The sequence below is a fragment of the Dasypus novemcinctus genome, chromosome 16 (assembly GCF_030445035.2).
Source record: "Dasypus novemcinctus isolate mDasNov1 chromosome 16, mDasNov1.1.hap2, whole genome shotgun sequence".
NCBI lineage: Eukaryota > Metazoa > Chordata > Mammalia > Cingulata > Dasypodidae > Dasypus > Dasypus novemcinctus.
In genome coordinates, this window is record NC_080688.1 from 74,885,608 (window position 1) to 74,908,379 (window position 22,772).

The window sequence follows — 22,772 nt, forward strand, 5'->3', positions numbered from 1 at the left end:
GACCCTCAGTGCCCTAATACTGGCTGTGCAAGGTCTTCTCTATACCTGTACACCTGGCTCCCCTCTTCCCCTCACTGTTGATGTGTTGGTGAGTATTAGCTGACTTACTGTGCACCGTAGCCCCCTTGAGGTCAGCTTGTCATCTCTGATGCTTGGCAGATAGTTGATTCCCACTATATATAAAATTTTTTTTTTTAAGATTTCTCTCCCCTTTCTCCCCCAACCCCTTCCCCCCACCCCCGTTGTCTGCTCTCTGTGTCCATTCACTGAGTGTTTTTCTGAGGCCACTTCTATCCTCATCAGCAGCACCAGGAATCTGTGTTTCTTTTTGTTGTGTCATCTTGCTGTGTCAGCTCTCCATGTGTGCGGTGCCATTCCTGGGCAGGCTGCACTTTCTTTCGTGCTGCAAGGTTCTCTTTATGGGGCGCGCTCCTTGCGCATGGGGCTCCCCCATGCGGGGTGCACCCCTGCATGGCACGACACTCCTTGCACGCATCAGCACTGCGCATGGGCCAGCTCCACACAAGTCAAAGAGGCCCAGGGTCTGAACCTCGGACCTCCCATGTGGTAGGTGGACGCCCTAACCACTGGGCCAAGTCCGCTTCCCCCCACTAAATATTGGTAGAGCAAATGAAGGAATAGTGCTAGCCTAGTTTAGAAAAATGTTAATACTGTTATAAAGTAATAGAAGTCTTAAATGTAAGAAAACAGAATCTTTTGAATTTCAATTACAATTTTTTTAAGCTGGATTTTTAAATCCCAGTTCTCAAAGGGTAACATATCAATAGACATCTCAGAACTGTCTTCTTTCATTTTTAACACGTAAAGGAGGAAGTAGAAATAAAGAACAAAGGAGACTAAATCAATCTTGTGTATTAAATGCATAAGAAAGTCTTTATGTACCCACTTACAGGAAAACCATATGACTAACTTACATGACACAGTTCAGAAAACTATTAGCAATTAAAAGCAGGTGATCTGGGAAACTTTCCTTAGTTGCAGTTAAATGTAACTCTTTCCATCTAAAAAAATGAAAGCCAATCTAGGACTTCTAATAAAGATTCTGATTATCATTATAGTTCATGCCAATTATTCGTGAAAAACAATCCTCAACCTCCCCATTTAATGCTGTAGGTTTTTCTGACTTTTGGTTAGAATCAGATAGAGTAATGCAATAATCACAGCAGACCCATGAGATGCGTAAGATAATGATTAGGTGCCTGATTTGTTCAATTGCTGCCTTCCCTTTTAGAGTAGCCCGATTAACAGGGGACTAATGTAACTCTTTTGCATTCTGGTAAGAAATTCAGAACAGGTAAGCAGCCACGGATTGTTTTCTTCTCCCACGTCCAGTCCACCACCAAGCCTGTTCATTTCACCTCCCACATCAAGTCCAAACTGCCGTCTTCTCTTATGGACTCCCGACTAGTCTCCCTGCATCCACCATGGCCTCCTGTCATAGCAGAGTGGTCTTGTCAGAATACAGAGAAGGTCAAATCACTCCTCTGCTGGAATCTTTAAGGGCTTCCCACTGCCCTCAAGATAAAGATCCAGATCCCTGATGTCTCCCAGGAGGGCCTGCGTGACCTGGGCCACCCTCTCCTCCTCCAGGCATGCTTGCATCAGAAGGCTGCCCATATGCTCTCCGTGCCTTGCCCCTCATCTTCTGGAATCCACCCAGCTTGCCTCAGAGCCTCGGCCCACACTGCCCTTCTCTTGGGAAGACACCTGAGGGGGAACTTTCAGTTCAGCCGGCCCTTCTTCAAGGAAGCCTACACTGCCCCTCACACCACATGATTTCAGAGTATCTCTGTCCCTCTTAGCAGGTACAAGGAAGAGAGCAGGTAGGAATGTAGAGGACGTTTGGCCTTAGGAAATTCATAGTAAAGGACATTTGAAATTGGGACCTCATATGCCTTGATACTGTCATTACAATCTCTGTGGGGAGAGGCTTGTGGAGGGTGAAAAAGGCAGGAGGAGGCGAGGCAGACAAAGCTGTTGCGGAGAGTTGGATGGGAATCCCATTGTGTCAGGGCTCTGACTGCCTGCCCAGGCCAGATCCCATGAGTTTGTGGGAGTTTGCATAGCAGTGCTTGGTGCCCAAGGATGGGGTCTAAGAAACAGATATACCTTATTCAGCCCAATACACTCAACAAGATAAGAGTTATTTCTAAACCAAACCCTCAAGCATATGGCATAAAGCATCATTGGAAGATTGGAGAGTTGTATGTGAATTCAAATTTTCTTAAGTGCCCAAAAGAGAATTCTAGTTCTGTGAGACTCATCAGAGCTTTCGCTGATCTTTATGAAGAGACATGAGTTTGTACTCAGGCCAGTAGAATGAAAGAAACAGGAAGCTTTCCACCTATGGTTTTGTTTTTTGTTTCTTTCCTCACAAGCACTTTTAGCACGTCCAATGTGCCAGGCACTCACAGGGTTAGTTCTTCATGATCATCCTTAAATGTTCAGAAACGAGAAAATGATAATGGTGGACCAGAGGCCAACCTTGGGACAGAAGTGCGTGGGAAGTGAAATGGGAAATTGGTGCAGGCGGTGTGACTCCACCCCACAGAGGAAGTGATGAGGACATTTGGGTTCTAGCACTGACTCCATCTCCAGCTTCCCAGTCGTCCTTGTCAGAGCACGGCACCTCCCTGGGTCTCCGCTTCCTCCTTTGTAGTGCTTTTCACTCTTGTGACTGATGCCAAAGCATTGCTCACATAACACGGAGGAAATGCGGGGGATTCAGAGGAGCCCTCTGCTTGGCTTGTACACCTACCCTGGCCAGTTGGGCTTCTCCCACCTTGGCCCAGAGCCGCCCTGGTCCACACAACGGCCCAGCCAGTCATAAGCACGTGGCCCTTCCCTCCTGGGCTGGTGATGTCGGAAACGAGGAAGTGGGAAGAGTATGGGGAAACAAAACACTACAAGACTAGAATTAGGAGAAATGGAGGCTGGCCAGAGAAATGTACATGCTCAGAGTCCAGCTGAGCCTGTTCAAAGAGCCTGGGCTTCGGGGTCAGAGGATCTGGGGTTTGCTTCGCAACTCTCTGCTCTTCCTGACTCAGCCTCACTCCCAGTGAGGAAGCAAAGATGAATCAAATGACCTACCCTGTGAAGACCCTAACATGCCGCCTGGCACACAAAGAGCAGTTTGAAATGGCACTTGAGCAGCCTTCATTACCTCCCATTAAAATAGTGTCTGTGAAGAACCCAAGAAAGGGGTGAAAAATCCAAGGACACTGAAAGGTTGAACTGACAAGCATCTCTTGCCAGTATCTTAGTTTGCCAGGGCTGCTATGACAAATACCACACACTGGTTGACTTTACAGGAACTTATTATCTCGGGGTTTTGGAGGCTAGAAGTCCAGCCTCAAGGTATTGGAAGGGTTTGCTTTCTCCCAGAGTCTGGCATTCTGGCAGTCCTCCAGCATGTGGTGATCTCTCTCCTTGCATCTGCTCCTCTGGTTTCCATGGACTTCTGGCCTCTGCTGACTTCTGTGTCCAATTTCCTTTGTTTATAAGGACTTCAGTCAGATGGATTAAGGTACATCCTCATTCAGTTGGGCCTCATATAAATAGGGTTTTAAAAGATCCTATTTACAAATGGACTCCCACCGCAGGCCCAGAGGTTAGGGCTTGAATCTGTCTCTTGTGGGGCATGCAGTATAATCTCAATAGCCAGGATCTGGGAGGATTTATCCCTAAGGCAATGAATGGCCTAGGGAGTAGAATTGAAAACCACCCTTGCCGTGCCTGTCTTCCAGCCCTCCCCATTCACTGTCTTGGGGAGAAACTCATGGTTGAATCAACTGTAAAGCCAACTACTTCCCATGGATTTATTTATTGATTGTGACCTCCTTCTTCAGCTTTGATAGTATAGTACCTGTTTTAGCACAAATGCTTTGCTTTAACCATGGGAGCTTACAAGCTTACAGTTTCTTCCTGAAGACCAGTTCCAGCAATCTTGAATTCCTCTGTCCTGTGGCAAGGCATGTGGCAGCGTTTGCTGGTCTCTCCCTTATCTTCCAGGTTTCCTTGCTTTCAGCTTCTTGCCTATGTGGCTTTCTCTCTCTGTCTGAATTCATCCTATTTATAAAGGACTCCAGAGTCCTTTAATCCTTAAGAGGATTAAGACCAACCCTGGGCCACACCTTAACTAACCTAATCACAAGGTCTTACAGTGTTTACAGCCACAGGAATGGATTAGATTCCTGTGGGGGAAATAGATTAAGAACTTGATTTTCTGGTGTACTTAAAGTTTCAGACCTCCACACACTATCCTCTGTACCCCAAAAAGACATGCCTTTTCTATGTGCAAAATACATTCTTTCCATTACGGTGTCCCAAAAGACTTAAATCTTTTTTTCTTTTCTTTCCTAAAATTAAACACTTGGGTTTTTAATGTTTCCTTCCTTTCCCATCTGCTAGGTATTGCTTTATATGTAATTCTTTTAAACAAGGTTTGGGTCAAAGAATAAAAGAAGTATGATGACTTGTTTTCCGCTGCTTTGCTCATTTATGGTCCTGGGTGCTTCTAAGTGGGGAGGGAACTGTGGGGGTGGGTGAGCAGGCAGAGGTATGTGGATGTAAATAAACAACTCTGTTCTCAGGACAGGAGATAAACCTATCCTTTCAGCCAAGACTTCTTATGCTTTTTTTTTTTTTTTAAGTCCCTGTGTTTTGCTTCTTTGAAAAAAATTCCACACATCTTTTTTTATGACTATAAAATTTAATTTTCAGAAAGAAATAAAATGCACTGGAACATGAGTCGTTGTAGTCCTGATGAATGCAGCCTGTCTTTCTGCTGTTATACCTAATTAATTTCTTGATAAATGAATTACAGTTGAAAAAATGTCGCTATTCTCCATTGTTGCTAATGTATGAACTATAATTAAAACTCATAAATATCCATAAAATAATTTGCCTTTAATGATAGCATCTTTAAATAGGTAACATCTTAACAATTTAAAAGCCACATTAGACATTCTCTTACACAGAGAGCTGGGAAATCTTTCTGAATACATTTTGCTTATTTTCCTTTTACATAGTAAGGCATTATTACTTAATATACAAAACAAGTTTATGCTAGTGATTGTTTTATCTGTGTAATTACAGACATACCAAGTGGATCTGAAGCCCAATGGGTCAGAAATAATGGTAACAAATGAAAACAAAAGAGAATATATTGAGTACGTATATATGTATTTATTTATTTATTTATTTTTTAATAAGCTGAACAGCATATTTGTTTGACATCTCTGGCCAAATCAGCTAATGCATATTTTGTGCTTGAGTATATTAGTCAGTTTTCAACAATACAACTTCCTTTTGCCTTGGGCTAATGGGAAATTGAATGATGTGATGGAATGTTTCATTTGTATCGTGACTTCAAATTGCCACATAAGCAGTGGAAGGAGAAAAAAAAAGTGTACGTTATCAAGCAGTATGACACATACTCATTTGGGCTCTGTGGGTATCTAGTTTAAAATTTAGAATTGCAATGATTGAACATAATATAAAATTAGGAACCAAAAGAAATGAAATATTTCTCTTCTGACTTCCATAAGGAAAATGTAGGAAAATAGGAAAAATTCAGCACTTGTCAGCATAATTGTTGCTGATATTTGCAGTTTTTTTAAACCTAATCTTAGCCTCATTTGTTCTAACAAAAAGTTGAGTCCTTTTAGAAATCTAACTGTTAAGTAATTCTGGGATTTTGTACTAGGCAGAAGGTCTTTCTCTGTTGGGCACCATCCTTTTCCTCTTTGGTGTGCATGTACGGATGCCTACGTGTGTGTGTATATGCTTCCAACACATAGTTCTGGGATATTCCAAGGATGGCCAGGTTGCTCTTGCTGTTTTCTTACTTGGGTAGTTGGGACCAGCCCAGTCTGCAGGGACAACGTGAGTGTAGTCCTGTCGGGTTCCATGTCCTGCTTCTGTTCCTTTGCAAGCTACAGAGTGGCCTAAACGCCTTGTCTGCACCCAGCACTCCGTTTCTACAAGCTGGGCTCTCTCCTTTCTCCTCATCTGAAATGGGCAATAGGACTTGAACTTGGAGAATTGGCTGAGGGTCTTAGCAACTTGTAGTATGATCTGCAAAGACAAACCTACTCTCCTTCCTACTTAAGGAGAAATGGAGGGTGCTGGGATGTCTATTTAGAAACCATGTAGAACAAAGTAGATTTTTTCCCTCCACTATCAAGTTAAAAGGCTTGTGCTTAATTAAAAAAAAAAACAAAGAAGAGACTGCAGTTCTTATCTGCTAACATTAAAAGGCATGCTTGTTTTGAACTTGGAAAACCTCAGAAGAGGACACCCTGGTAGACACCATTGTCTCATTGTCTCCATTAGGAAAGACAGACTTCGAATAGGTTTTAAGAGAGGAAGAAAACACCCCTCCAGAGGGTTGCTAGGGTCTAAAGTCTGAGGAGTCTGACATGTAATATGCACCATGCATCATTCTTTGCAGTTAGTTGCTTTAGGTTTGAAACTTAGGGAGGAACTGGGCAGAGTTTCAGCTACCTTCACTGAAAAATTTATCTTGGAAATCTCCAACTGTTGCCTGGCACGTGTGTATTCCCCTGGTGCAAGAAGAGTGACTTTGATGATTATAGCACAGCACAATAAAACCTGGTACACTTAAGCTATGATTGGACAAAAAACTGGCATTCCAGGGCCCACCATTGCCATGCTGCCTCCTTTAGGTGAAGCCCTTTAGGATGAAATCCTTGTGCCATTGCACAAGGAAATGCTTTGGGTGGAATCCAAGGTGGATTAGCCTTTCAGTAAGTTATGCTTTGTATTAATAATGTCGCTGGGAGAATTCCAGTGGATTTTAGTTACTTAAAGAGGTCTTAGCATTAATCCTTCAAATTTTGGCGTTAAGATACCAGCACACATCATTTTGCTGATAAAGCTTACGTATCACCGTTGGAAATCCATATGTTGAATATTAGATTGAAATATCATATGGCAAAATATGTCCACTGGGTACTCTTTAAGATATATGGAGATTTATACATATGTTTGTGCACATGTGTATAGTGTGTACACATATTATACACATACACACACTGTGTATTCCTACCCCATGACCATTTCTCTCTTCCACACAGTCTCATTTATGAAGCAGCTTTTATAAACTTAAGTCTTTGATTTGGAAAATGAGGAAGAAACCAGGAATCACTCTTTTTGAAGTCCTCAGATTTTAGGTTTTTTACATGTTCCAGCGAATACTGAAAGAACTAGTGCACAGTGCATGGCACAGCGTTAGCCCTCTGCTAGTGTAGGGGTTTCTTTCCTTTCCCCTGTTTGACTAGAAACTATCGAAGCTGTAAAGAATAAAGAAGCACTAGTGATAGAAGAAGTAAGTGTTGTTCCATTTTCCCGGCAGCTTGGTCATCCAGTGGAGATTTGTGAACAGGGTCCAGAAGCAAATGAACGCCTTCTTGGAGGTGAGTTCTCCAGGACATCTGCATGGCTGCTGGGCCACCACTAATTTTTTTTTAGTGTTCTCTTTCTTTGTTCTCTTATCTGTTAATCCACCTTAACAGTTTTTAAAAAGATTTTCTAACAAGCTTAATCCAGAAGCACAGGTTCCCCCACAGAGAACCATTGTCTCGATGTTTCTGGGGGTGTCCGGGGACCCAGGAGACACTGGTGCCAGGTTCTAAGAACTCGGCGGCCTCAGCTGCACGGTTTGAAGGCAGTCTGCAGTTGTGCCACCCCTCCCCTGCAAGTGCGCCTTCCCGCCAGGGGTCAGATGTTTCTTCTAAGCTAATTCCTCAAGACTTCCTTCCTACCCGGGTACATGTAAACACGTTTTCTTAGGCTGGGTTTTTATTATAAACCAGACCACCTTGTGCCAACGTTCACCCTCTTGAGGGGTGCAGGGGGCTTCTCAGACCTAAATGTCTCGGGTGAGTGGTGGTCCCAGGCCCTTGAGAGGCCCCTGCGCAGGGTGGCAGAGTCAACTCTCTAAAAATGACTCACATCGACCAAAAGTGAAGTTCCTTCTTGAGTCTTTATATTGCAAACTGATTCCTCTAAAGATAGCGTAGGAAAAGCCACGGTACACATTTTAAATTTCCACGGAACTGATGCAGAATTCTCATTGAGTAGCGCTCACTTAAGCATACTCCTTGCTCACCCACCAGTGATGAACAAAGACCTCCCCAGGTGGAGCATGCAAGGGCATGCCAGGACTTGGTGACTTAAGGTGTGCATTAGAGCAGACTTGAGAGCAGCGTTTTTTGTCCATTGAGGAGAGAAACACCAGCGACGCCTGTTCCTGGGCCACACCCCAGGCCAGCCACACTCAGGCTTGGCAGCCGCCTTGAGAGTATGATTCAAGGTCACCCTGCCAGTTAGCTCACCTGGAGCTGCGCGCCCAGCCTCCTCTCCACCACATCACACTGCCTCCTTTTGTATTTCACCTGCCTGCCTCCAGCAGTTATTTTTAAGTATTCTGTAGCACATCTGTGGCTTGTGCATTTAAGAACACACTGACTCATGGCAGTGTGTCATAGATGGCTTTCAGAATCCACCCGTTTACAGTAACCCATACTTTCGTAGGATTTCAAGAAGTACTCAAGTACAGAACCTTCTAGATTCCACTATTTTTCAACACTTTAATATTGTGTCTAAGCATATAAAATATATGCTTTCATATTGTGTTTGTCTTGGAATTATAGTTATTTGACACTGTCACTGATCTATGAATCATTAATAAAAAGTACATTTTTCTTGGCTAGCCAAAAAAAATTTGTTTTTCCTTTAAAATTTGTCCCTTTTAAGGAAAAAGTGTTCAGAGTAATTTTTTTTTTCTTTTTTCCCTTTCAGGGATTCACAGAACTGCTTCCTATTGATTTGATTAAAATTTTTGATGAAAATGAACTGGAGGTGTGTATTATAAACATTATTTTATGTAAAGTAGATAGTTACAGATATTTTAATATTCTCCCATCCATACTGTCTAAGAGGTAAGTTTGGATGAATTCTATCACGTGTCTCTTTGGGGTCTTGTTTCCTGACTGGGGAGTGAGGAATAGCAAAAGTAAGTATAGATTTGTTTCCCATGAGGGAGCAGTTCTGGGACATACCAGGTGTGTGGTGACCCACTTAGCTGACATGGCTTCATGACCAGGTAAAGAAAATTGGTGGGTCAGCTAGAGCCATGTTTGCAGCAGCACTTTGGGGTGATGGCACCCTACTCACAAGACCAGGCCAAGGGTCTTGCAGCTGCTTCCCCATCCCTACCATGGCAGCCAAATTGGGGGGGAGGGGGTTGGTCTGAGCAATACAGGTAAGCAATATGCACCTACTAGGTGCTGGCAACAGGCTGTCTCAGTGAACTTGAAGTGATTTACATTGCCTAAGGAAAACCTCAGAAGACAAGGAGGTAGTGGCAGAAGGTAGTTTAATAATTATCTGTTCCAGCTTCTTTGTGGTGACTTAGATGAGAGAGAAAACAAATGAAAAGTAAAGGGCATTCTCATTGTTTTCTGTGTTGAGAGAACAGAAGACAGGAGGCTGTGTCTATTGAGAAGCCATTGGTGGATCCAGTTAGCCATGTCCAGTATAGCATTTCTCATAGACTGACTTTCTGCACTTTTATCTTAAAATGGGAATTTTAGGATGAGGTTGTTGGAGAAATCATATAGGATCAGCCCTTTAGTTTGCAAATGAAGAAACTGAGGCTGGGAGAAGTTGATGACCTTTTAAGATCACCCAGCAAGGGGTTGGTACAGTGAGGACTAGGAACCCGTTTTTCAGGCTTCTGGCTTAGTTCTCCTTCCATTTTACTTGGGTTCATCTGTGAAAATATCATATTCACGTTTTCACAGGAAACCTTCCCCTATTGGAGGGTTCTGAAATTAGAAGAGCAAACCTATGCCTGCCTAATAAGTCAAAGCACCTGTCTGCAGGCCCCCGGACAGTTTAGGAATAGGTTGTCACCTGGATTGATCCATCCAGGGGGAAGGGTTCCTGCTGTCACAAAGCCCTCATCCTTTGGGGTTGGGGAGGAACTTCCAAATATTAAGACAAATAACCACTTGGAAGGGGAACCAGCCAGGGAAACGTGTATGGTAACGGATCGTAAGAAAACATAAGCACCATACGGAGTATTAGCTGGTAAGGGGGCGGGTTGATTGGAGTTTTTTTCCCAACATGAAAGCATTGCCTTGTGCAAGGGTTCAAGTCGGGCCCCCTCATTATTCCTCATTGCAAAATGTTGCCTGTTCAGCTTGGGCAGGTAAAATTAGAAAGTTGTGTCCCCCTTCATTTGTTTTTATGAATTGCTAACTTGCCTGCTTGGCCCAGTGACACATGCTGGCATGGAGAGAAGTAATTTCTCAGTGTGTGATTTTCTTCAAGTTTCTGCGTCCTACCTTATTTACACCTGGTGAATTTCCTTAATAGTTGCTGATGTGTGGCCTTGGTGACGTGGACGTGAACGACTGGAGACAGCATTCTATTTACAAGAACGGCTACTGCCCAAATCACCCTGTCATTCAGTGGTTCTGGAAGGTAATTTCACAGCCTCAGTGGGTCTTGCAGGAACCCCAGTGGCCCAGTCCCTGCTTTGTGCTGCTCAACCCAGGTTTGGTCCAAGGGCAGTGCTGCCCTTCGTGTACTCTCACTTGGAGCTGGTGCTGGAAATCAGGGCTCTCTTAGCATCTGAACTGCTCAGGCAGAGAAGCAGCAAACTGAGCTAAAGGAAGCCCTTACCGCTATTTTTCTAGAACATTCATAAACAACTAGACCTTAACTAGGTTTTCATCCTGATCACAGTGCTCCATCCTTTGATTGCTTGGTTAAAGCAGCGTTATTTGGAGAGCTTGTAAAGTCGGTGGGTTCTGAAAAGGTTTCATTGGATTCAAGAGTCCTGGAACTAGTCATATATATATATAAATAAAAATAGAAGGTTTCTCAAGGCAGCAGTTGCTTTGGGTGTACGCTTTCCAAGATGCCATTGTCTGTTAAAAAAATCATCTTTCCAATTTTTTATTCCAGCAGAAATTTTGATATTTTTATCTGTCAACCACAGATGTAGATACAATTTGATTTACTGTCTTAGTACCGATGTTTGTATTCTCTTCAGTTTAGAAGGGACATGAAATTGGAATGTCTAGGTCCAAGGGCAAGATGATGAACTGATTTTAAAAGAACAGTTTTTTTTCCAAAGGTTGATTATTTTCTTAGAGAAAAAAGGAATCATTTAGCTTATTTTAATTTGTAAATATATATTAACACTATCATTATAAGTGCCAGCTAAAGTACATAGAAAGGGAAAAAAAGGCAGAGACTTATTAAATCCTGGTCCAAGCCTCACCTAGCTTTGAGTTTTGGATTTTTTTTTTTTTAAACTGCAAGTCAAGTAACATTACCAGTGATGAGAAACTTAGTTCCTTAATAACTCAAATACATAAAAAAATGTTTTATGTATTTTAGAGGCCTATTCTTCCCCGCACCCCTCCCTTTTTTTTTCTTTTTATAAAATGTTATCTTTAGAGAATTTGTCTGCAGTATGAAATCCCATCTTCTAACCCAGACTTCCCTGGTGTTGATGCTTCTATAGCATTGTATATTTATAGTTGGCTTAGGGGGAACTGGCAAGCCTCCCACGCAGAAACATGAGCTGACGCCATCAAAGAGTGGGCTTCTCGTATCATTTATTTTGACACACTGGCCGCAGAAGAAAGAGGCACCTGTCTCAAAGATAAGAGAGGCAGGTGGCAACCGTTAAAATCAAATTTAAAAAATGACTCCATTTTCAGAGTCAGCTGTCCAGATCTTACACTGCAACGTAAGTGGGATGAGGTCTGCATGCCCGCGTCACAGCAGCATGAGCTGCATGTCACATGGGAATGTGACAGCCCCCTGCCTCTGTTCACAGGCCGTGCTCCTCATGGACGCCGAGAAGCGCATCCGGCTACTGCAGTTTGTCACTGGGACATCCCGGGTGCCCATGAACGGATTTGCCGAACTCTACGGTGAGCAGAAGGACATGAGGTTCATTTCTCTTGTGACTCTCTGGCCTGGAAGCGACTGTGTCCCGAGAAGGCCCTACCTCCCAGGCCTCTAGACAAGGTTGAGAAGGCTTTTCATGAGAGTGTGTTAGACATAATTCAGTGCTGTGCTGCCTAGAGGTCTTTTGCTTTTTTTTGGGGGGGGGGGGGCGGAGAACCATAAGATTGGTTTTCTCTGTTTTGTCTTTAGATTTTTTATGTATCTTTTAAAACGAGGTTTTGCAGAATCATCCATGTGATTATACACAGAGATTTTAAAAGAAACTTAATCTCCAGGAGGCAGAATTCTTCAGGGCTTGCTTTAGATTTTTTTTTTTAAATCACTGTTTCTGCTCACTATACTGAAAGTCATGTTCCCTTTTTTTCCCTCAAAAGTAGCTTTAAATTTAAACACAGGGTTCAGCCTGAAGGCTAGCAAGCCACTGCAATTCCCTGCATTGTGTCTATTAAACCTGGCAAAGTTCCAATCTGAAAGTATGGCAGAGTGTGCAGTGTGAGGTACTGCAGGCCTCCGCTTGCCTCGGTGTTAAATGGTAAATGTTCCATTGCCGCAGATGTCACAGACTCGGCCTTGAAAATACTTGACCCTTCCTTCTCTCATATCCTCCTTTCTTTCCTTGTTCGCTTTCTTTATGCCATACCTTGGCTTTCTTCACTGCCTTCCATGCTCTATACATCTATTGTCTGTTTTTGTCTAGGTTCCAATGGTCCTCAGCTGTTTACAATAGAGCAATGGGGGAGTCCCGAAAAACTGCCCAGAGCTCACACATGGTGAGTGACAAACACTCTGGTTTTATAAATACTTCACCACACAGCGGGCTGGGCTAGCAGAGGGCTGGACTAATAGCTATGAATGCTGCATTTCCTGCCAATAACCTTAAATAACTTTTAGAGCATAAAATGACCAAGGTGCAGGTAAAAATGTAAATTATATACTAAGCCAGTAAAGCTGAATTAACCAAGATTTGGAAAGACTCAGTATGTTTGGCACAAAAGAGTTTAAACCCCTCATGCTGTGGTGAAATTCCTGCAAATGGTATTTGTCTCTCTCCCTAACTATTCTAGGTAGTGGTGACTGCTGTCCGTATATTCAATATACCTAAATATGGCAGCTCTCAGATTATAAAGAGAGCCAGTTTTAACTTCAGTCTTAAATTGGTTCTTTAGAATTTAGGATAAAAGTCCCTATAGAAACATAGCTTTTATTTTTTAAAGATCTTCTGTGTCTGTCAGTGACCTAGAATTCTCTGGAAGTGAGTGGGAAGATGGCAGGGGAGTGTCAGCAGTCGACAAACGCTCCACGGCCCAGGGGAGGTGAGGTCAGAGTGGCTGTTGGCATGAGGCCCACGCAGGAGGGATCGCAGTGGCCTCTTTGAAAGGTTGTAGAAAGCACAACACAAAGGCAAGGTTTGTGTGGCAGGATTTTATTCTAGCTGCCTCTAGTGAGCTCTTATCCAAGACCTAGCATCCCTCTGTGGGTTTCTCCACATAGACTTCTAGTTCCTGCTCTTGAGGTTGCAGGCAGAAGTAGGCCCTCTGGAAGACGGCAGCGAGGCCGAGGAGACCACCCGGCCTGCCTCAGCCGGCAAGGGCTTCCAGAGCGCGCCACGGCCATGCCAGGCTAGATGACGCACCTGAACCCTGGCTGCAGGGAAGCCCTGCCCTCCGCTAAAAGTGCTGACTGGGAAAGAATTTTCATGAAAATATATTTGTGAAAAACTGGCTGTGAAAGGCTTTTTGCTTCTGTATAATTTCCTCGCCTCACCAGGAAGAAAGGTTTTCTCATTCATACCATTCCTGAGACTCTGAATGGAATGAAAGAGGCCGACAGGCTTTCCAGGCCTATCAGACCCTAGAAAGCAAGCTGCCTCCTGTCCTATGGTTGGTGACCAGCCAAAAAGTCATTGTCCACCATTCTCTGTCTTTATTTTAGGGGGAAAACATTTTAGTAGTTTGGAGCTTTTGTTCCAAGCGATACCAGAGTCAGATGTGGCTGGCTGGATTATGATATCCTTGCTTGAAAGGCAACCAGCAGTGAACTGAACCTGTTGATATTGGTGCAAAACTCCCAAATTCATATGCTAGTAGTGATGAATAGTAATAAGAGCTGCATTTTGGGGCCTAGGCATCTTCCATGGCTCAGGCACTATGCTGAGTACTTTCCACATATTGTCCTACTTAGTCTTTTCTGGCAACGTTATGTTGTACAACTGTTATCCCCAAGGGCTACGTTGGAAGCTTGCCCCAGTCACACAGATCCACAAATCTAAGAATTTGAACTCAGGTCTGCCAGAATTGGAATCTGCACCCTTGACCGCTACACTAGATGTACTGCCTTCATTGATACCATTTGCTGTCTTTAGACTCATCAAAGACAGCCAGATAATTCAATGTCCAGTCCATGTCCTTCAATGATCCTGTGCTGTAGCTTGTTTTTGAGCTTTTCTAATATTTCAGATCCCTGAGGCCTCATCCACAACTAGCAAATGGTGCTGCCAATATGAGACCTCCACATTCAGTGCTTCTCAACCTTGGAAGCCGCCAATATGAGACCTCCACATTCAGTGCTTCTCAACCTTGGAAGCCCCCAGAAACTATAAAAAGATACTGATGCCAGGGTTCCACCCCAAGACTGTCAGGCTTAGTTGGCTTAGGGCATGGCCTGGGCATTGGGATTTGAACAGGAACTTCACTAGCTGCTTTATGGCAAGAGTCCTAAGAAAAAGCTTAGCCATATATATGTCTAATTCTGTGTTTTATGAAAATGTAAAATATACTCAAAGCTTCAAAATGAAAATCCGAATTATCTAGAAAAGGGAGACCTGGAGGAGCTGGTTCTTAAGGGAACGTTCCAACCAGCTTTCAGGTGCAGTTACTGAGTGCCTAGTGTTTGAAGGCTTATTGTTCTATAAAGACTGCTTTTGGGTATTTGAATCACTGCTTGGAATCAAAGACCCACCTGCTCTTTGAGGTGGAATCTAAGGATAATCGAATTCAGCCCACTCATCTTAACCGTGGGAGGTTAATGACTCTCAAGATCCGCTGCTAGTTCCTGGCAGGCCAGCACCAGACCCCTCTCCTGACCTCAGAAGGAGCATGAACTGACATTTATTAAACACTTACTATATATTCCAGGCATGTCCTAAGCACTGCAACAAGTCTGAAATGTGGCTTGTCTGACTCCCCATTTCTTACACAGAAAGACACTGAGGCCCGGAGCTGTTAAGTAACGTGATTCAGAGGGTTTGGCCCCAGAACCGCAGATTGTAACACTCCCCTCCTCGCCTCTGTCTCTCTGTCATACCAGAGTTTCTCAAACTTGAATAATGTATGAGCTCCTTTTTAAAGGGAAAACCTTGCTGTCACTGAGCCTCGAGAAAGCATCCCTGTGCCCCATGAGGATGGCAAGCCCTGGACTGTGAGACACCCACCTAAGAGACCAAAGCCTTCCTCTGGAAGGCTCTTTAAGTACCTCTGCAAAAGTGGAGTTTTATGTTTGTAATCAGTAAAACAATTTGTCATTATCAAAATGAAAGCAAAAAAGGAAAAACTTCTTTTAGAATTCCTGGGTTTCTGAGAGCACAGGGTTACTCTCTGCTTTGTCCAGTAATGCTGAACGGCTGTTAGAAATTCTCAGTGAACCCCCGTGTGTCTTAGTAAACATTTCAGGGGCTGTTAAGGAGCCCACTGTGTGCATGTCCTACTCCTTTCTGTGGCTGATTGGCTAGCTTGGACAACATGGACCGTTACCCTCCTCCTCAGAATCACGTGTCGGTGCCTGGAGGGGCAGCTTCTAACTCTGAGGGGTGCAGGGTCCCTACTTTCACAGGGGCGGCACCCACTGTGCTGAAGACCCGGTTTTGGCTGGGGATGAACCCTGGCTCCAGTTCCTGCTGATGATGTGACCTTAGGCAAGTTACTTAACCTCTCTGAGCCTCAAATTCCTCTATGAAGTAAGGGTGACACATTACCTACTTCAGAGCATGATTGCTGGGAGTCTGTGTAGTAATTTGTGAAAAGTAATTAAAAACGTCGACTCGCACATAGTAAAGGTCCCGTGAACGTCAGCTCTTATTAAAATTTCAACTGCGGCAAGTGTGCATGGTCGTTTTGTGATAGGCACACGTCACCAGGTCACCTCCACGTGCATTAATTCTGTGAGTGGAGGCTCTAACTCTGCTGTGCCCCTGGTCGGCGTCCAGTCAGTGTTGAAGGAATGATAGCAATGACAACTTTTTTTATCAAGCACTTGCCAAGGAGCTCACTTTATCTTTATCCTGATTGGATCCTCCCAGCACCCATCTAGATAAAGTGGTGGTTCCCCACTTTACATATGAGCAAGCAGATTCAGAGGAGTGAAGTGTCTGCCCAACGGTTACACGGCTGTTAAGTGACAGCCAGAATATGAACGTGGACCCTTAAACAAGGAAGCTTGGTTGCTTTTTGAGGTCATCTGTGAGGTGGAAGACCTCACTGTGGCCAGAGCACTTGGCAACATGGCACCTGAAGCCTCCAGGTGGGGGCTTTTTGTGGGTGCAGCTTTTCAGTGCAAGTGCCAGCTGCTTGTCCAACCTTGGCTAAAGGACATAGCTGGACATTGGGTTAAAAGTCTGGATTCTACTGCCCCAGCCAGCCTTGCTTCTGCTCGCGTCTGCCCCGTTACTAGGCACGTTGACCTGACATCTCTGTGTCTTGGGATCTGCATCTGCAGTGATGAAGAGGAAGTGAGTTAGTACTTAGAAAACTCTTGGCTCAGGGCCCAGCGTGGAGTACGGGATACCATTAGAAAGAGTCAGTTTTCATTCATCCCTAATTCCTAAGGCGTAAATCAATTTGTGTATCAAGCCTTGGAAATCTCAGTGAATATAATTCCCTTACCTCTCAAACATCCCTTCCTGCCCTTTTTCCAAGATCCGCATCTGGGTAGTGGAGAAGTATTAGAAAATTGTTTTCTCTCCTCCATAGATTATATAGTTTATTTGGTGTGAGCAGTTTTACTTTGGAATCATCAAAATTTTGGTTAAGACTTTGCCATCTTCTTGCACAAACACCAAATGGCCCCTTAGCTAAATCTAGGAAACACTGTTGTCACTAGAAGGTAATAATGATTGCTTTTCACCTGCCCTTTCTGTTGCTTTTGCAGCTTTAATCGCCTCGACTTACCTCCTTACGAAACCTTTGAAGATTTACGAGAGAAACTTCTCATGGCTGTGGAGAACGCTCAGGGGTTCGAAGGGGTGGATTAAGTGCCCCCTGCCGTGGGGTTGGTTGTTCATCAAGCAAGTTCTGCTTGCACTTGTGAATTTACCTGACAGACTTTTGCAGAGACGTTGGCAGAATAGCAGGTGCTCGACGTGGCTCCTGAGCAGGGCCTTCTCCTGTGCACCTGCCCAAGTTCAGACACGGGTAGCTGGCCCCAGGACGCGTCCCTGCATTTTCCACAGCAACTTATCAACTGGTTGATGTGTACACTAATTACATTTCAGGAGGACTTATTCTATTTATGTTGTGCCTCTGTAGGCAAAGCCCTTAATAAATATTTTGCATACTTTCTAATGACAATGAATGGAATTAATCACTCTACAGGTATAGTATTACAACTCATGTTTACTTTTTAAAACGATTTAGACCGATTTTCAGATTTTATTTCATTACGATTAAAGATGTCCCATGTACTTGGAAAAGTGAGCATACATATATATATTTTTTTTGTATTTGACTTTCATACCAGGCTTAATGTCAGTGACATTTTTATTTTGAAGTACTTTGACACCCTCATCCCCCTCCTTTATTAGAACTGGAAGGCTGATTTTTGTCCAAAAACCTTCTGTAGACAAGTACTTTGAGAGAATTTCAAATATAACATTAGACAAAATGGTATTTTTTTCAATACCCAGAGAAGATGAGAACAAACTGGATATTACATTCTTGTACAAATTTAGCTACTGGCTGAGAGAATTGTAACATAGCATGACAAATTTTTTGTTGACTTGAAAGGAATCGCACCATTATTCCTTAGAAGTACGTGTGCTATAACACACTTGAGACAGGGTTGGACTATCTTTTCTCATAAGAGAAATTACTTAACACTTCCTGATACTGTACAGTAATTCTTTTATTATATTTTCCTCTTTGCTGTTTGTAGTAGAGACATTTTGAATGAAACTTGGCACTGCTTGATTTGAAACTGTGGAAACCAGATCTGTTTAATGTCCTGTTTGTATGTGTTTGCTAGTAGTAGCTAAAAAAACAATTTTTGTTCTAATTGCACCAACTCTGAAGGCACTTTATGTCCTACATGGAGGTCATATCTGGTTTTGTCTTTTGTTTTTATCATAAACATTAAATGTGATGATGATTTCTTCTCCTGGCACACATCTTTGTGGTGCAATATCCATTGTGAATCTGGCTGCTGATACTATCTCAAAACCCAGATGTAAACCTAAGCCTGCAGATCTTTCCTCACTAATTGCTTTGTAATTTCTACTCAACTGCAAAGGTTTATTTAATAGACACTTAATCTAACCGAGTTTTGTTACCTGTGACATGTTGCATGCTTAAATACTGTGTAGAGTTGTATCTATTATGTGCTAGATGAGAAGTGGGAGAGAAGACACGATTCGCTCCGCTGACGTTGAGCTGGTGGCAGACGCCTGAGGGTCCCTGTGCGGTTTGATTCTTTCCCGCTTCGTAAGTCCTGTTAGGGAATTCTGCCGTGTTTTGCAAGAACTCCCGAGACAGCAGAGTAGCTCAGCCATCCCGACATCCTTGTGGCCTGGCTTGTCCTAATCCCTGTCGTGGCAATTGGGGGCCAGGAGAGATTTGATTATGGCAAAAACATTGTTTTTCTCGTGGGCATCGTTTGCTGTGTAAGAAGGACCTTTTGGAATAAGAAAATGCTTATTTCCTCAGCCCGTCATGGCTTGTGAGAAGCCAGGGATGCTTATGGTTGTTGAAAGGGGCACAGGGCCTGTGGTTCCTCATAGCAGGTGAAACGTTCTATTAGGTTCCACCTTCTAGTAGTGGCTCCCTTTTCAGACCCGTTTTAAAAACATCTAGTTATAATCAGAAAAACTTAGTAATTATGAAAAATAATATTGCTCATGATAGTTACCTGTTGAGATTTTTCCCTCTATAATCAATGTAACAAATGAGTCAGTGACCAAAATCCCCTTTTTGTAAGCCACATCATCCAGAGTCAGTTTTCTTTTTAAAAAGTTTACCAGTGCCTGAGTTGAACAGTATGCTTTGATGGCTTTTGAGACTGATCATATAATTATAAGGAGAGAAATCCAATAATTCTATTCTAAAAACTGGGTTCTTCTTTGTAAATTGTATATTCAAAAAAAATCAGTTTTTCCTCTAAATGCAAATTAGGCCAAGTATTGAAAATATGAAAGAAAAATCACTCTGCAAAGATATTTCTAAGCCAGGAGCAGACGAGAATTATCAAAACATACTTTTATGAATACTTGCAAGTTAGAAATTGTGAATGACAATTCAGTTAATCTATCTTTTAATAATATCTGATTTTAATAACTAAAGATTGCTGGGTTTGAGGGTCTTTTTTTTTTTAAGTGAAAATCAGCAATCAATCTCAGCAATTTCACTTTTTTTTTTCCCTAAATCTTGATGACCACTTTCCATCCTCTTCTGCACATACTTACAGGTGGCAGTAAAGCAGATGTGCTGCAAAGAGAGCAGATTGCCTGGTTGTTCCTCTGACTCTGCCCCATTCCCGTCAGAAGGCACTTGGTGGAAGGGCAGGGCAGCCTCCTCCAGGCTGGCCTCCACTGCCCACACTGCTCTGTAGTCCAGGGTCTTCAGAGCCTCTGTTTTCTGTAGGCCACTGGAATCGCCTTAATCCATTTTTCTTAGTTCTCCATGGAAGATAGATCACTGTTATGGGATAGTTTACCATGAGGTTAAGAATTAAGTGCCAAATATTGCATGTTTACGCTGTTCTAACATCAGTTCCACGGCTGCCTGTATGTCCTGGTGTCTCTGTTCCTACCCCTTCTTGACCTAAGGATGAATTTGGAAATTCTTCCTGGTGGGATTAGCTTCAGATAATGTGCTGGTTTTCTACCTGCTGTCTTCAGGATTAGGGAAATGAGGCATTATCTGTTTTAAAGTTGTCTTCAGTTTCAGTGCTTTTTTTCTTTTTTGTCAAACATTTACAATGGTTTAATTTTCTGTAGCAAGTCATCTTAAAAATCAGAAGAATGTAAAATATTTATTTAGTTTTTTTATTCCAAGACCCCTGGTTAGCTGCCATCAGATATCCCTAAGGTCAGATGGCAAATGATATAACACAACCTGATATGAATTATTCCTCCCACTTAAGGATGCAGTGATAGATTCTGAAATGATTTGCAAAATATTTGAACTACTTTCTGCATCTTATCGTTAAATAGACAACCTGTACCATTGTTGTTTATCTTGCCAGTTCCAAATTTGCTTGAAAGCCAAGTTCATATGCAGCAAATTACTGTTTCAACACTTACGGTTTAATAGTTAATGCTAGTATTTTCCTAAGAGTCATGTATCCCACCTCTGAAATTTTAATATCAATAAGGAGAACCTGGTTAATCAGTTCTCAAGCCTCTACCCACTGAACTAGCTCTCCTCTTTCTTTGCCTCTTTCCTCCTTGCCCTGACTCTGCCTCTCAGATAGGAGGGGAGATGGTTCCTCACATCGTTTTCTGACTTGCCAGCAGGGGGACCTGCCTATGCAGGGTAACTGCCTTGCCTGGCCCTTCCTGCCCCACAGAAGTTCATGGTGCACTACCTCTGTCTCATTCAGGCTTTGGGGGACGTCCTGATAAGTCATGTCAAAACTGCCAATTTCTGGTCTGAGATGTGTTTTAAAAAAATACTTAAATAAATTCTACTTTGTACTTTCAACTTTAAAACTGGGAAGAAAATGTGATATACTTTGGACCACATTTTTTATTTATAGAAGCCTTAATGAACGGTGTATATACATTTGCATACCCACACCCCCATCTAGAATGTTTTCAATGTGTAAGAGAAAACGCTGTAGCATTAGGACATGACGTATATAATGTTTTATAGGAAAGGGATAGCTTTCTCTTTGTGTGGAATTTCCCAAGAAAACCTCATTAGACATCTGTTCTTCGTTAAAGATGTTACACTCCAAACAATGCATGTTTCAAGTGCATGTCTTTTTGTTTGTTGGATTTATGTTTATAAGGAGTAACAATAGGAATCTAACAACATGGCTATGGGCTATAAACCTCTGGTGTGCTGCATTCTCAATTTTTATCAGCACATCACCAGCCTTTCTCATGCTTAGAACCACAGCCATGGCCATGCCCTCGTGTCTGCCAGTTTGCTCCTCTGACTCAGACTCAGTTCACCCAGATTGTCACCATTTACTTCATGTTAACTCTGAGTAACTTTGTTCTTTTACTATGTATGTGATATATATATACATATATGCGTATCTATGCTGTCCAAATATATTTGTATATATTTGTATAGCATTTTTACACCTTATTGAGTTATCTGGTTTCAAAGGGGAGTGAGAATTTAGTCCCTTCTACAGTTTTCTCTAAGCTGTGTCCTGAGAAGTCTGCCCCTCGGAGCCTGAGAGAACCTCAAGATGAGGTTAGTTTGCTGTCCTTTCTTAATTCAGGATCTGTTATCAAATGAAAACATGAAAAAAAACAGTGACTTTTAAGGTGAAAAAGTTTCAAGCATTCCAAATGAATTCTCAATGTTTCATAACTTTTTATTATAAAACCACTTCCTAATATAAAGCCAAGTATTATTTGATACCATGGTTAAAAACCAAACTACCTTGAAATTTTTTAAAGACAACTTACGGACAGTGCTCATTTTCACAATCAGAATAGCTTTAAAATATGGTTAAATTTGATACAGGAAAAGTTTTAAGAACAAATCCTTTTTGCTTTTCATTTTTCTTGAGAGATCTAAAAGAAAATGTAGATTGTTTCCTGACAGCAAGAGTAATGTGACAAAATGAAGTTGTTGTAATGAAATGATGCAACTTTTCAAATATTTAATAAAGAATTATGGAAGCTGAAATACTTTCTATATCAGCTATTATGGGTTGTCTGGTTTAAAGGTTCTTTGTGAATGCATCATTTTAATTGTTTCAGTGGGGTTTAAATTCCTGCAGATTTACAGAATGTTCATTTCCTTAATTTCTCTAAAAGTTCCACATCTTTAAAAATATGAAAGTCAGTCTGCCCAAAACACATGGCTTACACTTAATAAGAGAATGCACATTTGTTCTTATCATCTGCCATTTTATCTTTTCATTAAGCTTGAGAGTTAAAGGTTTTGCATACACCTTTATAGTCCCTACTGGTGCATTTCTGGAAAGGCATATCTCGCCTCTCGTTTTCACCCACCAACCCTCATCTCGTGTGAGACTTAATGAAGCCTAGTGCGGTTCTCAGAGGACAGACGCTGGCAAAAACCAAGTCTTATGTCAGTTCCCTATTAAAACTCAGGTGGCCTATTTTCCCCATGCCCATTCAGCGCCCTGGAGTAATTTGGTAGGCTCCTGAAGAAAGTACTAAGCCCCCCTGGATGGCCTTGGTTTATCCCCTGGGGCTGCCAGAGGCAACATCAAACAGGTTCTAATTCCCTCGGTCCTTGGCTTCTCGTGACTTCCCTTTTCTCAGCAGTGGATGGGATAGGGCCAGAAGACTGTCAGCAGCCCCAAGTCCACGCCTGTCC

General features: G+C 42.5%; 1 protein-coding gene across 15 annotated transcripts in view; it reads left to right on the forward strand.

Moving 5' to 3' along the window:
* NEDD4L (NEDD4 like E3 ubiquitin protein ligase) overlaps positions 1–22,112 on the forward strand; it is a 334,138-nt gene extending 312,026 nt beyond the window's left edge. For all 15 annotated transcript variants that reach the window (XM_004447200.5, XM_004447198.5, XM_058277800.2 and 12 more), the window contains 7 exons: positions 5,119–5,192; positions 7,400–7,460; positions 8,848–8,907; positions 10,429–10,536; positions 11,906–12,002; positions 12,737–12,809; positions 17,182–22,112. In XM_004447200.5, the coding sequence (XP_004447257.1) occupies positions 5,119–5,192; positions 7,400–7,460; positions 8,848–8,907; positions 10,429–10,536; positions 11,906–12,002; positions 12,737–12,809; positions 17,182–17,284 (576 nt within the window). In that variant the 3' untranslated portion in view covers positions 17,285–22,112. The remainder of the gene's footprint in view (positions 1–5,118; positions 5,193–7,399; positions 7,461–8,847; positions 8,908–10,428; positions 10,537–11,905; positions 12,003–12,736; positions 12,810–17,181) is intronic.
* Positions 22,113–22,772: the final 660 nt, after the last annotated feature.